Source organism: Canis lupus, chromosome 9 (assembly GCF_011100685.1).
Source record: "Canis lupus familiaris isolate Mischka breed German Shepherd chromosome 9, alternate assembly UU_Cfam_GSD_1.0, whole genome shotgun sequence".
Lineage (NCBI taxonomy): Eukaryota > Metazoa > Chordata > Mammalia > Carnivora > Canidae > Canis > Canis lupus.
Genome location: NC_049230.1, coordinates 56085799 through 56102903, shown reverse-complemented (window position 1 = coordinate 56102903; position 17105 = coordinate 56085799). Strand labels below are relative to the sequence as shown.

The window sequence follows — 17105 nt, the reverse complement described above, 5'->3', positions numbered from 1 at the left end:
TATACTTCTCCTGTGAAAATGACTGTGACCCCAGGAGAGCCACATTCATCTTGCTCTTGAACTTTAGAATTGGCCTCTCTAAACTAGGGAAGAGTCCACCAGACCTCACTTCTGACATTAACTTCAGAGTACAAGGGTCCCCCGGGCCACTCTCAGGTTCAATAATTTGTAGAAGGGGACTCACAGAATCTAGTGAAAGCTGTTATGCTCACTTATGGTTTATTACAGCAAAAGGATACAGATTAAGATCAGCCAAGAGAACAGAGACACATGAGACAGAGTCTAGGAGAGTTCCAAATGCAGAGCTTCCAGTTGTCCTCTCAGTGGGGTCATGGACAGCACTAATTCCTCCTAGCAATGACGTGTGATAGTATATACACCAGGAAAGTTCACCTAAGTCTTGTATCCAGAGGTAGATCTGATACTGTGTAACCCAAAGCACCCCCAGCCCCCACCCCATAAGTCATTATATTCTCCTCCTGGCTCAAAGAGCCAGGTAAACAGACACTCCTAAAGGACATTCCCAGGGCTTAGAGATGACCTCTCAGGAGCCAAGGGCAAAGGCCAGACTTCTCTTGGGCAGAGCTAAATTCTTTACCACACAGCTTCTATTACTCGTCTTCAATTTACTTCAATTTTTAATAATCTGATGCTATAAGCAGCTAAACATATACATAAAAATATTTTTATCTGTTTTTAGAAATGATTTTGCAGGATAAACATCAGATGGAAAACCTGGGCCTTTTCATGGGCATTCCACAGAGGATGGTTAGATAGGGAAATGGTTAGGTGAGGATAATGAGTTTCTGAACTCTGTGTTCACATCCGAAGCCTCTCAGGTACTAACTAGGATATGACTATGGCTGGTTATTGTAACCTTCCTATGCCTCAGTTTCCTTGTTGGTAGATGACAACAAAGATGGTACCCACCCGATGAGATAACGCATGTGAAGGCTGGAACAGTGCACCATTTATAGAAGTGCTCAATAAATATCACATACCATTCTTTCTATATTTATCATGAAAAGATTTATCAGCCTTTGGAAATAATTTTCCTTGGGAAGTTTTGTAGTTTCCCCTAATTTTTTTTTCATTTTCACACCTTCATATCTCTTAACACAAGTGAATATAGGAAATAACCATCTTTCTTAAGAAATTGTGTATCTGTTTGACCAGGTAAGTCTTGAGTTAAGAGAGGCATGAAGTGTCCTCCCCTGGGACAAACATATTCTAATGAGTCTGGGAAATGGAAATTCTTGGCAGATCTTTGCTACAAATGGTGGGCAGATTTAAAGATTAAAAAAAGACATGTCATTTTCCCAAGTTGCTACTAAGAAATCTAGAAGATTTGGGGAAAAATAAGTTAACTCTCAAGTCAGTAATTTTAGGGCTGATGCTCCAAGCCCAGATTTCACTCGTCTCGCTCCACCAGTGGACTCCTTGAAGACTTGTCTATTTGCAAGTATCATTGTGCCAGAGCTCAAATAGAGCCTGCCAGCCTTGGAAGGGGCTAATTGGCCTTTTGGAGACCATTTAAAACTGAATGAAGCACCAGAGCTTTCTGTGATGTTAGTAGAGCCTTGAGTTTGTGCCAGCCATTAATTGTTTTTTGGGCTTTCCTGTGAAGACGGCCGATCTTGAGACTTGGCTTTCTGCTTTGCCATCTGTGAGCTACACTTGTCCACATGTGATGTGTATTAAGATTATTTTTCCAGGGAGCATCGCTTTAATATTTTTCTGTATTAAAATATATTCACACTTAGATTTTATTGAACATGTTCACATTTAGATTTGATGTTCTTGTTTTCACTACTCTTGTGCTTTGGGGTGGGGGTGGGGTCCTTGCTGTTCAGCATCTAAAGACTGTGGAGGCCAACTGTGTGAGGACTTGGCTGACAGAGCTTCAGAAAGACCGTTAGCTTCTAAGCTGGGCCCTCCAACTGTCATTGGATTTGGCTTGCTTATAGGATGGATACAGACAGACAGACAGAGGCTTTGCACGTGATGACCCAGCCACCTAACTGTGCATTTTCTTTTCCCCTAGCTTATTTCCAGTGATGCTGATGGAGCCATCCAAAGGGCTGGAAGATTCAGAGTGGAAAATGGCTCCTCAGATGAGGTAAGGAAGCCCCCCTACCACACACACACACACACACACACACACACACACACACACACACACCATGTTGTCGCCAAGCCATGGTTATAGCACCTGGGATATACCAGTAAGCAGTTTGTGCTGCTTGTTACCACAGAACACTTCTCTAAATGCAGCCTGGGAAGGGTTCAGTGGAGCTCTTCAGAGCTTTGCTTGAAGCAGATGTGAAGGGAAGGTGCTATTATTCTTTGTGTGGAAGGTGCTATTCGTAGAGTGATGCATACCCTTTAAAAGATCTATAATAAAGCGAGGGAGACATTAAGGTGGTCTGCCAGCAGTGGGACCAAAGAAGAATTCACAGCCAGGGCACTCTTTGCAGGTGGCCCCAGAAATCCATCTCCTCCCTATGCCAAGCCAGTAAGCTGGGTATTGCTCTGTAAGCAACACAGGTTCCAAGAGAGAGATGTAAAAGGCACTACAATTACCAAATGTCATCTTATTCAGGGAAGACACCAGAAAAGGTGTCTAGAAAGAGGGCTTGGACCTCCTGGTCTTCCTTCCTGCCTGCTACAGGAATTCACGTTGCTTGTCTTTCTTCTTCAGATTCCCACTGCCTGGTCTATCCCTAAAACTGCAGAGTGTGGTGTAAGCCCCCCATGCTTTCCATCTTTGCCACTTCCCTGAGAGGTAGGCCGTCAGAGTGCTTTAGCACCCCCACTGCAGCTTTGGAGTCGGACAAACTAGGTTCAAGTTTTTGCTCCCCCATCCCCTAGTTATGTGACCCTGAGCAAGTAACCCAGCCTTTCTGAGCCTCGGTTTCTTCATCTATAAAATGGAATGTGCCTCAGGATTATTAAAAAGAGTTAGTGAGCCAAGCTTGTAAAGCTGTCGGCACTATGTCCACCATATGTAAGCAGTCAGGAAGTGACAGTTATACTACAGACGATGGTGGGGTTGTTAACATAACTACTGCTGTACTGCCAGCCTTGCTTTCCTGACCACCTCCTTGATGAAATTCTTGGTGAAGGGCTATGGATTTAACATGAAAGGCCATAGCATTTTGGAAGTTGTTTCTCATCTTCAACTTTGGACTTAACTTCACATACCCAGACGTGGTACCTTCACCATTGCTCTGTGAGGTGCAAAGAGGCCTGTCCCATCTTAGGCTGGACTTCTGAAGAGGTGCCCACATATTTCTTGTCCAGAATGATGTCAGCCAACCCACACAGGGGAAGGAAGTCCTGGGGGAATTTGCTTCAGAAGCTTGGAAACAGCCGTCCTCAAATGGGCCAGCTCCTGAAACGAGATAGTCTTATTACCACCGAAATGGGCAGCCAGCTGTGTACCAGGAGCTAAGCCAGGAGCAGAAACACTGAGTCCTCATTTTCCAGTGTTCAGAAAGCTAGCAGCCACCATGCTGAGTTTCTACTTTGAGAACCTAAGTACCAGAGACCCTGGAGATTGCTGTACCTTGAGACATCCTTGTGCTCCCAAAATTTTTGCAAAACTTTAGCCCAGCCTGAAATTGAGCAAACTGTACTAGACTTTCCCCACCCCACATAAGCACAACTCTGCTCCCTGCCAAAACGAGTTTCTAGAGGAAATCCACATATCCTAAGGAAGACGTAAATGTGGTCCTAGGATCACTAAACACTCCTCACCTGTCTGTGTCATCTGCCCCTGCCACATGCCAAAGGACATGTTCTGGACCTGGTCAGGGATTAGAAGTCACCTCTGGAAGATTGTGGGCAAGAGTGGCTCTAGAGTCAGACTGCTTGGGTTCAAATGGTGAATCTACAACTCAGCCGCAGTGTGACTGTGGACAGTTCACTTAACATCTTTGAAACTATTTGGTGAAGTTATTGATTTCACAAATCACTGTGGTCTATTGTGTCTAAAACACAGCCCTGTCTCAGATTGCCTCTCTGGGAAATATGATATCAAGACTCAAATAGTGTTTTCAATTTTGTTTCTACCAGAGCCACTGAGCATGAGTGCTGAGTTGGAGCACCGTGGCTGTGTTTTATATTGATGGTCTCCAGCTAAAAGCCTGCGGCCAGTGTTAACGTACACTCTGATAAAAGACCTGAGTGCCCAGGAGACTCAAGGAAACCAAGCTGGCTTGCTCAGAGTCAGTTAAAGCTGTCAGTGCACTAGAAGGGACAATATTTGTAGCTGCTTAAAATTTTTCAAACACACTAAGAAACAAATTGCAAAGTAATTTCATTACTGGGTTATTTCTCCTTTTATTATTGCTCTTTAAGTGTTCTTTATACAGTACGGATCCAAGACCCTCATCAGATCTGTGATTTGCAAAAATTCTCCACCATTCTGCAGACTGCCTTTTCACTTCCTTGATTGTGTCCTTTGAAGCACAGATGTTTTAAAATGCAATAATGTCTCCTCTACCTAGCTTTTCTTTGGTGGCTTCCGCTTTTTGTGTCATTTCTAAGGAATATTTGCCTGGTTAAGGTGGTTCAGTCACTTCTTACTCTTCCATTGAAGACAATGTTGAATTTGCCTTGATTTCTTTACACAGTCAGTATAATGGTTTTACCATCTGTGATAGGTAATTTCACGATGTGACATTGCTGGGGCTATTTTTTGTGTGATTTTTCTCTTGGCCTGTGCTCAGGGCTTAGTGGCATTCTGTGTGTCCCTGTGTGCATGGCCACCTTATAGTGTGCTGGTATTGTTCTCGAAAATGAATTTTTAGGACTAATATGAGGCCCAGGTTGAGTCACCTTTTGCTAAGGAGTGTTATAACATGATTTAAAATAAGAAATGGATATTTTATCTTTTTCTCAGTTCCTGACACAGAGCTGCCCAAACCTGTGAATTTCCTAAGTGCAAGAGTGAGAGTTGTGTGTCTTTTGTCATATTAATGAAGTGACTTTTGGAAAGCCCCTAGGAAGGGGGGAGTGCTGGTCACAGAGAAACCTCCCATACAATTAGAGGGTTAGAACTTTCAGCCCCATCCCTGACCTACAACCTCGGGAAAGAAGCTAAAGATTGAGTTCAGTTGCCAATGGCCTGTGATTTAATCAAACACGGTTTGATTGATGATTTAATCAATCCGTGAAGCCTCTGTAAAAACCCAAAGAACGGGATTCAGAGAGCTTCTGGGCTGGGGAACACGGGGAGACTGTGGGGGCAGTGGCACATCCAGAGGGCATGGCACCTCTGCACCCTTCCCCATACCTTGCCCTATTCATCTTTTCCATCTGGTGTTCCTGAGTTATATTCTTTTATAATAAATTAGTTAGTAGAATGTTTCTCTTGAGTCCTGTGAGCCACTCTAACAAATTAATTGAACCCAAAGAAGGGGTCATTGGGGGTGGGGTGGGAGGATGACAGTCTGGTAGGACTGAGCCCTACACTTGTGGGATCTGAGGCTGTCTCCAGGTAGATGGTGTCAGAACAGAGCTGAATTTTAGAACACCCAGCTGGTATCAGAGAAATGCTTGGTGATGTGGGGGAAAAATACATATTGGAATTGATGTCAGAATTGGAGGGAGGGTTTCCATTTTCTTTTGTCAGACACTGTAAACTAAATTCCTAGCATGAGACTTTCCAAACCACCCTGGTGCTGCAGAACAGAGCAGCAGGTTTACATGAAGTCTGGTTTGTGGGCACAACACTCAGAGATGTTCCCCGCTCAGCTCTGCTCAGCACTGACAACCATCCCTGTAGTCTTTGGGGGTACAGGGGGGCTCTTCCAATTCACCTTTTCTTTGAACGTGCATCCCTTTGGGGCCCCAGCTTAATGTCTGGTGGGTCTCCTATTAGACTTAACTGCCTTAACAGGTCTGGGAGTTTGATTTTTTTGCCCTCTTGCCCCATGAGGCCACCAAAACCCAAGTTTCATTTTGTCAGAATTGACAAATATCCTCAACCTAAGAAGATTTCCATAGTCCTCCTACCTCTCTGGGTTCCTACTTGCCTCTTGTTTGGATTAGTAATTCCTGACTATCTTGTAAGCACTCCAAGGGCTTTTAAGGAAATGATTTTAATATCTTTCAAGTAGTTTTAGTTTTTTCCATGGGAGTGTTGGTTGAATAACCTAGCCCACCATTACCAAAAATAAAAATTCTATCAGAAGTGCTTTTCATGTGATATGTCATTCATTCAACCCTCATTTTTGAGGATCCTTTCTTGGTGCCAGGTTGTCTATGCCCTGCTGATGTAGGAGTGAGTAGGATTGCTGCGGTTCCTGCCCTAGTGACCTCACAGATTGGCAGGGGAGGGAAGTCCATAAACAGGATGACAGCAAGTACTGTGGGGAAAACAAGTAGCGGACATGGTGCAAAGAGGAAGAGCCCTACTTAGCTTGGATGGTCACACAGGGCCTCACCAGATATCACAGTGAGCCCAAGGCCTCTGAGCAGTGCACTCAGATCACTGGTGGTAAAGGACCAGCTTTTTAATTTCTGATCTGTTGTAGAACTCAGTGTGGTCCTACCTGCATGACCAGTATGCAGCACCCCTTCATGTAACTCCCCACCAAATTTAGTAAATCTGAGATATATCTGGACTCTTTTTAAAGAAATGAATCCAGGCAGCCCCGGTGGCACAGCAGTTTAGCGCTGCCTGCAGCCCGGGGTGTGATCCTGGAGACCTGGGATTGAGTCCCACATCAGGCTCCCTGCATGGAACCTGCTTCTCCCTCTGCCTGTGTCTCTGCCTCTCCTCTCTCTGTGTGTCTAAACAAACAAATAAATAAATAAATCTATCTTTAAAAAAAAATAAAGAAATGAATCCACTGAGCATGATTTCGGTGTCACAGTAATGTCAAAATGCTTGTAAAAGTTTCTAATGCCTCTCTGTTGCCATACACTTTGTTATGGAGTGGTAAGAAGTTTTCAGATCAACACCCGCCCATCAGCTATTCCTTACTGCCCTAGAGTCAGTCTAGGACCAAGGCATAAGCCCCTGCACCAGCTTCACCACAGTCAGCTCATCAGTACCTGCTTGAGCACATCTGCAAGAATGGGAGACTTGCCTCCTCCTTGATAGGTTGTTTTTCTGTGGACACTAGCTGAGTATCCTACACTTCAATTCCATTCTGACACTAACTACCTGGGGTTAGCCCCAAAAGACTGCCTCACTTCAGACCCCAGTTGCAAGTATCAGGTCCCCAGGTCACCCACATTTCTGCCTCATTTGGCTACAAAGTCAGGGGTTCCCACAACCCCCCTCCTCAGGTCCAATAATTTGCTAAAACGACTCATAGAATTTAGGGAAGCACTTCACTTACTATCACCAGTTTATTACAAAGGATATAACTCAGGAACAGCCAAATGGGAGAGATGCACAGAATAAGGTATTGGGGGGCGGGAGCCAACAGAGAGCTTCATGCCCCTGTTATGAGGACCACACTCCCAGCACTGTGATGTGTTCACCAACTCAGAAGCTCCCTGGACCCATCATGAACGGGTTTCATCACATATCATGTTTCATCGCAATGATCAAATCATTGGCCATTGATGATTAAATCAGTCTACACTCCCTCCCCTCCCACAGGGTCCAGTGTGGGGCTGAAAGTTACAAGCTTCTGATCAAGGCTTGATCTTTCTAGCAACTGGCCCCATCCTAAAGCTCTGCAGAGACACAGCAAGAGTCACCTCATTGGAGCAAAAGGCATTCCTATCACCTTCATCATTCAGAAAATCTCCAGGGTTCTTTTTATTGAACAGAATTCATATGTCTATATTTTCCACTCAGAGTTTCTATTTACATTTTCTGTAAGGCTTGGTCCTCTTAAACATGATGGGCTCCCAAGCATTCCAGGATATCTGCTGTTTTTCTCCTAAGATGTGGACTTGGTTCCACTCATCGTTATCCTCTCTGCTGCTTCTGGGCCACATGTGAGCTTATTAATGTTAAGTTGAAGTGGTCAGAACTGAATTTGGAGCTCCAGGTACACCCCACACAGCCACAGAGTGGAACAGGCTCATCCTCTTCCTTGCTGTGCACACTCTCTTTTTATGAATCCAGTGATTCATTATGAACCCTTGATATGCTCCCCCTTACCCCAGTCTTCCTCATGGTGCAGTGGAGACAATTTTGGAGTCAAATGAGCTTGAGTTTAGGCCTCACTCTATCACTTACCAGTTTATGACTCAACTTCTCCAAGTCTCAGTTTCCTGTTGGGTAAAATGGGTGCAAATTCCTGCTTTGTCCCACCTGGCCTTCCCCATCCTGTACTTGTACAATTGGAATTTGTCACCAGTTGTAGTATTTTCCATTGTCCATACTGAATTTAATCTCATTTGTGTGTCCATAATTGCTAATTGTCAAAAGGTGTTTTTTTTTTTTGACGTCTTGATTCTGTTGTCCTATTAGTTAACCCACTGAGAAGTTTTATATTACCTTCAAATGTTCTTCTCCTGCCATCTGTGTGCTCATTCAGATTTTTTTTTTTATGATAGTCACACAGAGAGACAGAGAGAGGCAGGCTCCATGCAGCGGGAGCCCGACGTGGAACTCGATCCCGGGTCTCCAGGATCGCGCCTTGGGCCAAAGGCAGGCGCCAAACCGCTGCGCCACCCAGGGATCCCTCATTCAGATTATTAATTAAAGTGAGTGTGACCCTTGGGTGGATCACTGGAGACCTCCCTTACAGCTCACTTGTATATATCAATTAGTATATTGTGGAGCAGAGGGACAATCTCTCAGCTTTTTATAAATCTATCTTCCTTCGTGTAGGAGGATTCTCTTATACATTGTTGGGGGCTATGTAAACAAGTACAATCTTTTGGGAGGGCAATTAGCAATAACTAAAAGTGAGCACACCATTTGGGCAGCAGTTCTGCTACAGTGTGTATTGTAGCATCATTTAAAATAGGAAAAAAAAAATCACCTGGAAACACCTTCCATTTCCACCAGTAAAGGAATGATTATATAAATTATAATACATTTATACAGTGGAATTCTTAGTTGCTGTTAGAAAGAATGAAGTAGTAGTATATATAATACCATAGAAAAATATAGTTAGGCCTAAAAGCAAGTTCCAGAATTAGTATATAATTCCATTTCCTTAACAAACAAAAAAGTAAATAAGTTTTTCCATATGCAAGAAAGTTCCCAAAAGGATACATAAAAATTAAGCAGTAATTGCTTCTGGAAATTGGAGAACCTTGACTTCCCATGTCAGGTCCTTTTATGCCATTTACATATTTTACACATCCCTACTCAACTGTAGTGTTTAATTTTTCTAAAAATCTCCATACTTGTTAAAAAGAGCACGGTAGATCTAATGTACTGACATAGAAATATTTCTAAGATATTTTTTAAGTGTTATTTATTCACGTAATCTCTGTACCCAGTGTGAGACTTGAACTCACAATTCCAAGATCAAGAGTCGCATATGCTTCTAACTGAGCCAGCCAGGTGCCCCTAAGATATTTCCTTTAGTGGAAATAATCAAGTTTCAGTGTAATAGCTCCACTAGCATCCCATTTATGAAAACAAATTCTGCGTATATATGCATATATGAACATATGTGTATGTGTGGACATGGGTATGAAGTTGTGATGTGAGCATGTATGTATACAGCAAACACACATTTATAAATGCATACAAAGGCCTAAGACTATCCACACCAACCTGGTAGAATGGTTATCAAAGGAAAAGGATGTGCACAGGGGCAGGGGGGAAGGAAAAGAAAAGAATTTTACTTTGTGTGTGGTTTCACTTTTTTCAACCCGCTTATATTTATTTGCATTTGCAATTCAAAAGTTTTTAGTGTATCTTTTTTTAAATCCATCTTCTTTGCTGCCAGCATTCTCTCAGCAATTTAAACTAGAAACTGAAGTAAAGTCCATTTAAATGCATTGTCTCATTAATTGAACACACTCTGGAAAAGACCATAAAAACTCCCACCAGGTGTTATATAAGACCAGGGGTCTCATCTGTAGTCCAAGTGTGTTGTGTAGATCGCCTGCTTAAAGTTGAACATCAGCGAACATTCAGATAAAATGAGGGTGTTATGTGTAGATTTTGATTACATTCTCCTCAAAATATCCTGGCAGATTTGCTCAGTCCTCCTCCTTCACATCCCACAAGTATAAATGGGATTTAAAAAAAAAATAAAGTGAAAGGGCGCCTGGGTGGTTCAGTTGGTTAAGGGTCGAACTCTTGGTTTCAGCTCAAGTCATGATCTCAGGGTCCTGAAATGGAGCCCCATGTCGGGCTTCACACTCAGCAAGGAGTCTGCTTCTTCTTCCCCCTTCCCTTCTACTCTCTCTCTCTCTCTCTCTCTCAAATAAAATCTTAAAAAAAAAAAAAAAAAAGACAATGAAGGAGACAAGAAGCTATTTCAGGCTTTGGAATTTGATGCAGGAGTGATTCAGGATTTCTTAGTCTCAGGACTCATTTAACACTGTGGGCATGTTCAAGGCATGTCTGCAGCATAGAATAATTTGAGTTTATTACTCTTCATAATACCTTCTAGCAAACATGTGTCTAAAAGGGCACAAAAATAACTCTGGGCGTTTGCAATGTTAATCTTTAGTTGTCTGGCAAATGTGCCCATCAGAGTCTTTCCTCCAAACTTGCTTGTTGATGTCAAATAAATGAAGCATTCTGGTGTCATTGTCACCTTAAAAGTTGTAGATGAAGCTTCCATATCTCCAAAGTCCTCTGTAAAATAAGTCATACTTAAAAAGAAGTAAGGTTTATTGCAAAATTAAAGCCATGATTAGGCATTACTATGCCCACTCTAGAACCGCTAAAAGGAAAATCCCTGAAATGCTAAAGAGCTAGCCAGAGGACGAGGAGCAACTAGAACTCTCCACATCTTGCTAATAGTGTAGGTTGGCTCATCCCCTTTGAAAGTTTGGCCATATCTACTAAAACAGAACATCTGCCTCCCCTGGTCCCTCCTCGGGGGATGCATACCCAACAGCCATGAGTGCTTATGTCCACCAAAAGACAGACACAAGAATGTTCTATGACTTTATTCCTAATGACCCCAAACTGGAAAGAGCCCATATGTCCATCAACTGGAGAATGAATACATACACCGTAGTGTTCATACTGGGGGTGGGTACTGCTACATGGCAGCAGAAGAGACCGAACTGTTGCCACATCCCCAAGGGGATGAACATCACAGGCGTGATGCTAAAAGACAAACTCGACTCGAATAAATACACAAAATATGATTTCATTTCTATGAAGTTCAAGTGCAAGTAACACGAATAGTGGTTATAGAAGTCAAGATAATGGTTGCTTTTCAGGATATGATTGGGCACTGACTGGGCAAAGGAGTGAAGGAGCCTTCTGGGGTACCGCAAATATTTTCTGGCTTGATCCAGGGAGGGGTTATGAGGGTGTATACATATTTGAAAAATCATTTACTCGAAATTTGTGCCCTTTACTGTCTACTTCCGGTATTTATTATCATCAGAAACTGGAACTCATTTTTGGAGTCATTCTGACAGTTCCAGTCTTGGCCAGGGGGTGCTTCTTGTTTTGTTTCTTTGCTTTAATCTCCTTTCTTTGTCAGTTCCTGCATTTGTTCTTGTCTTTACACCTCATCATATGTGATTTTAACCATGGACAAGAAGTCTTTCACTCTGTGAGACTCATAACTTTTTTGGTGTTGGCTCTCCCACCCCCCATCCTCCACCCCCATTTTAGTTAAGGATTCAGTGAAGACAGAGGTTAAGTAGGCAGCTCTTTGGTCATTTAAAAACCTCATAATTGACACTTTGTACTTGATGGATATATGGGGCATGCTACCAGCCAAAGTCAGGCCCCTAACTCTGAGATAGATGCTCCTCCAAGGGGCATACCACCTCTCTCTGTGTTTCTCCATCCTGTGGTTGCCAGTGTTCAGACCTCTGGGAGAGCGGTAGGGGAAGCAGACTCAGTATTTCAGAAGATCTAGAGTATGGGGGTCAGTTTTTATGTCCTTTAACCCCCTTGGCAATCTGTGAAGCCTGTAGACCCCTTCTCAGAGTATTTTTGAATGCATAAAACAAAAACATAGGATTACAAAGGAAAACAGTTGTGTTGAAACAGTTATTGGAGGGGTGCCAGGGTGGCTCAGCCAGTTAGTGTCCAACTTTTGATTTCAGGTCATGACCTCAGGGTGGTGAGATCGAGTCCCACATCAGGCTCACACCCAGCATGGAGCCTATTTAAGATTCTCTCTCCCTCTGCCTCCCCGCCCGCCCCACCTCCCACATGCTCTGTAAAAAGGAAGGAAGGAAGGAAGGAAGGAAGGAAGGAAGGAAGGAAGGAAGGAAGGAAGGAAGGAAGGAAGGAAGGAAGGAAGGAAGGAAGGAAGGAAGGAAGGAGGGAAGTCAGGGAGGGAGGGAGAGAGGGAGGGAAGGAATCAGACTGATTTTTTTTTTTTTTATGATAGTCACACACAGAGAGAGAGAGAGAGAGAGAGGCGGAGACACAGGCAGAGGGAGAAGCAGGCTCCATGCACCGGGAGCCCGACATGGGATTCGATCCCGGGTCTCCAGGATCACGCCCTGGGCCAAAGGCAGGCGCCAAACCGCTGCGCCACCCAGGGATCCCCCAGACTGATTTTTTAACCTAATTTTTGACACAGTAATATATGTCCTTTTTTATCAGCACATTAAATAAATACAGCAGTAGGCTTACAGCTCCTGCAGTTTTGAACAGTGGAGATTGTAAACAGTATTCAGGATATCTGCAGTCACTATAATGAGTTCTGAAAATATCTGGTTTGTGTGTGTGTTTGAGGAGAGAGAGAGAGACATGGTTACCAGCTCTGTTCTACTGTAGTTGCATTTTGTTGGGGTTTTCTTGCATACATACGTAATTGAAAGAAACACATTTTTTTAAAGATTTTATTTTTAAATAATCTCTACTCCCAACATAGGGCTCAAACTTAAAATCCTGAGATCAGGAATCCCATGCTCTACTGACGGAGCCAACCAGACACCCCAAGAAATGCTACATTTTAATTAGAAGTTAGGGAAATAAACATTTTTTTCTTTACTCAAGCTCATGCCTGCCCTGGATTCTTTTAGATCCCCTGGCATAGAGCACTGCTTCTCAAAGTTCAGTGTTCCTCGGAATCACTTGGTATGCTTGTAAAATTGCAGATTCTAGGGCACCACCCACAGAGATCCCGCAAAGGAGTCTAGAATGGGCCCATGAGTAACATTTTAACAAATCTAGAAGCACAGAGCTAAGCTCTGGTGCTGTGCCACGCAAATCTGGGAAGTTCAAGAGGCCTAAGTGTCCTGGTTCCCTCAGAGTCTCCTCTCCCAGCTCTGCTGTTGATACCAAGGATCTAGGGCCTTGGGACAATGGCACAGACCATGATGGCATCTGACTGGCTAAGGCTGAGCTGGACCCCACCTGTATCTGGTCAGCTGATGCCTGATGCTGGCTGGTGGACCCCAAAGTCATACCACAGCTGCCTGCTCCCCCGGGCATAGCAGACTATGGATCAGCACTGCCAGTGGTTTATGATTATAAAGTGAATAGTGTTGACAATGAATCATCCAGAAATTCTACCGGGAACAAAATCCAATCATGTGCTCTTCTTGAGCCACACCAAAAGTTCAAAACTAAGAGGCAACATCTTGAACAGGGGATCAACATTAGTATCACCAATGAGGAACAGATAAAGGTCTTGAAATATGATAAGCTGAGAGGGACAAGTACCATTTGTGTAGCATCCCGACCAGGTATACATAGCCTGAACCTCATCATGGGGAAACATCAGACAAACCCAGAATGAGTCATGCTTGATTTTTAAAAAGAAGAGGGGAAATATGTGCTATATTCTTTACAAATGTCAGTCTTGTAAAGGACAGAGTCTGTGGAATGTTCCAGATGAAGGGAATTTATTTATTTATTTATTCATTCATTCATTCATGAGAGACACAGGCAGAGGGAGAAGCAGGCTCCATGCAGGAAGCCCGATGCAGGACTCAATTCCAGGCCTTGGGGATCACGCCCTGGGCCAAAGGCAGATGCTCAACTACTGAGCCACCCAAGTGTCCCAAGATGAAGGGAATCTAAAGAGAAATGATAACACAATCATCCTGTCCTCAAGAGGGAAGATACTTTAAATGGAATTTTTAAGTCAATTGACAAAATTAGAATACAGATGGTAGATTAGAGGTACCATATCGATGTTAAATTTATAAAAGTTGGTAAAGCTGTATTGTGGTTATGTAAGAAGATATCTCTGTTCTTGGGAAATACACAGTGAGGCATTTAGGGATAAAGGGCTATTATTTGTGTGTTTTAGTCATAAATGGTTCAGAAAAAATTTGTGTAGACAGTGAGCAAATTAATAAATGGGATAAAATATTAACAGTAGGTAAATCTGATAAAGGGTATACAGATGATCTTTGCAGTCCTATTCTTCCAACTTTTATGTAAACTCAAAATTATTTCCAAATTAAAAAATATATATATATATAATCAGTAGCTGGTTTTTTTAATTCAAGAAAATTCAATAAAGGCACAATAATGCTAAGAAACATAACCTACTTTTTACTCTTTGAAGAGTAAAAGGGCAGAACATAAAAAGACAGACAATGACATAATGATTAAAATTTTTCAAAAGAAAAAACCAGTCCTCTTAAATTGGCACTGACTCGGTTTCAGCTCCACTGCTTGTGAGCTTGGCAATCTTAAGCAGCGTAGCTTAAATGTCCCAGCCTCACTTTTTTCATCTGAAATAAAACCTATGTCCTAAAGTTGGTCCTAAAGATGCTATGGAGCTAATGTATATGAAGTGTTTGTCCTGGTGCTTGGCCCTGAAAGCTCTTTCTCTGAGTGTCAGCATTTCCAGAGCATGAGAAAGACAGCATCCTAATTCACTCTATAAGTAATATAACCCTAAAAATACCCTGGTGGAAATACTTACAGAAAAGAAACCTATAATTTCCATCTCACTAAAAATTATGATACATAATTTTTTTAATCCAGTAATGTATCAAAAGAATACTGTATACCATTACCTAGTAGGATATATCCCAGAAATTTGAGGACCATTCAGCATCAGAAGAGCCAGTAGTATAATTCATTACATTACTATAATTTTCCCCCATTTAACATATTCTCTCAATAGTTGCCAAAAAACTTTCAGTAAAATTTGATATTGATTCCTGAGAATGGCCTCTTTATAAGCGTGGAATTGAACATGGTAAAGCAAGTGACCACAAACATCTAGTAAATCACCAGAGGCATGTCGGAATTGGAATATGTTCCAAGTATTCTGCCGTATACACATGGCACAAAGTAGATGTCAGTGGAGTTTCAGTATGATTGCATTTTGGTAAGAAACATACGTAGGTATGTACATGTAGGAAAAAATGAGAGGAAACCATACCAAATCATTCATAGTGTGACTACCTTTTGAGAAAGGATTCAGATTATTCATTATGTTTATCCATAATTTCCCCATTAATTGTGTTATTTCATGACAAATTTTAAAAATTCAACAAAAAAATATGAGCTCCAATAAAGAGTCTGCAGAGATGTATTCCAGGTGAAAGCTGTTACCAGGGTACCAAACAGAAGGGCGTGCCTCTAGGGGGCACCATCTCCCAAATATTTGGAAGCTTCGGACCAGAAAGGAGAGAAACTTCGTTATACTGAAGGTGGAAAGAGCTGAACCCACTGGTTCGCTCAGTTCTTTTTCCTATACCCCAAGAACCTTCACAATGCTTCTATGATGTGGATGTGTTGTCTTTTCTAATGAGAATATGCGGGTACATCCCTTTTTGTATGGTTTTGACAATGACTTTGGCCTCTGGTTCATTGGCCACTTCTTGTTTACTTTCTGAATATGCCTCTTAATGGCACAATTTTGTTCAGTTACAGAATACAACTGCTCTGCCAGGTACATGGCGAAGAACAGACGTGCACTTAGAGAACCCAGAGTACCACACCAGATGGTATTTCAAGTATTTTTTAGGACAAGGTAACTATGCCATTATGGTGGTTGGGAAGAAAGAATATTCAAAATGAAAATCAAATGTTGATGTGATTTTTTTTCTGGTGTCCCTACCAGTTTAGGGACATTAATGTCAGGTTAATAGTAAGCTTTGTAGATTTAAAGATATAATTCAGTCTCGGCCCTAGGATTTTCACTAGGATAATAGCTATTTGAGACATAAGAATTTGCAGGGTAGAAAACAACTTTAGACCTAACAAGACAAGTGTCCTGTCTATAGTGGGTTTTGAATACTTAATTCAAGACAATGAAGCAAATAAGTGGATACCTGAGCTCCAGGGCCACTATGGAACTAGAGACACATTGTCCTGACTCTGAAATAGGTCTGGATCCTGGTTCTGCCATTCTTAACCACAGGACCTTACCCCAGTCACTCTCCACTTCTCTGAGATTTATTTCTTTATCTCTAGAGTGGAGGTATTACTTTTATATACCTGGTAGGTTTGAACAGGAGTTTCAATGAGATATGCTGGAGAAACAGCTAAGCCTGGCACAAAGCAAGAACTCATTCATTAATAGTGGTGTACATTTAAAGTGAAGGGCTCAGGTGAACATATATGGGAAGGTGGAAAATGGAACTGTAGCTAACAACAGAAGAGACTGGGAATGGGAAAATAATCACTGGTGCAGGATAAGAGAGTAGGTAGATAAATTGCTTATCAGGCTAATGCATGTGTTTATAGAAGATGTGATTCTGGAGACTATATACAATGAGAGTTATCAGACCCATATGATGTCTTTTTAAAAATCTGATACTGTTTTATTCTAAGAAGTTTGCTTACTGGACAAGGCATATTTCTTTATAAAGAAGGAATTCGGTGGAAAAGTTGTTATCCTCCCAAATGCTTGAAAGCATAGTGCCCAGAGCAGTAGTGACTTTAGAGAAAACTGGTGCAATCTGTTCAGATGCCAAGAAACTCAGAGGTAAGGCAGGCTCAGGAGTTGGTAGATTCAGAGGCTCAGTGGTGCCATCAAGGCTGGCCCTCCCCAGGGTTACAAAGTGGTTACAGCACTTACAGGCAGCACTTCTAGACACTGCCATGT

The 17105-nt window shown here is 42.3% G+C and overlaps 1 protein-coding gene across 7 annotated transcripts in view; it reads left to right on the top strand.

Annotated features, from left to right (window-relative positions):
- The window catches only part of GARNL3 (GTPase activating Rap/RanGAP domain like 3), a 146765-nt gene that overhangs the window by 63359 nt on the left and 66301 nt on the right, over positions 1 to 17105 (top strand). For 6 of the 7 annotated variants that reach the window (XM_038549297.1, XM_038549295.1, XM_038549296.1 and 3 more), the window contains 2 exons: positions 2045 to 2119; positions 15923 to 16028. In XM_038549297.1, the coding sequence (XP_038405225.1) occupies positions 2045 to 2119; positions 15923 to 16028 (181 nt within the window). The remainder of the gene's footprint in view (positions 1 to 2044; positions 2120 to 15922; positions 16029 to 17105) is intronic. The other variant, XM_038549294.1, reaches the window with a different exon arrangement.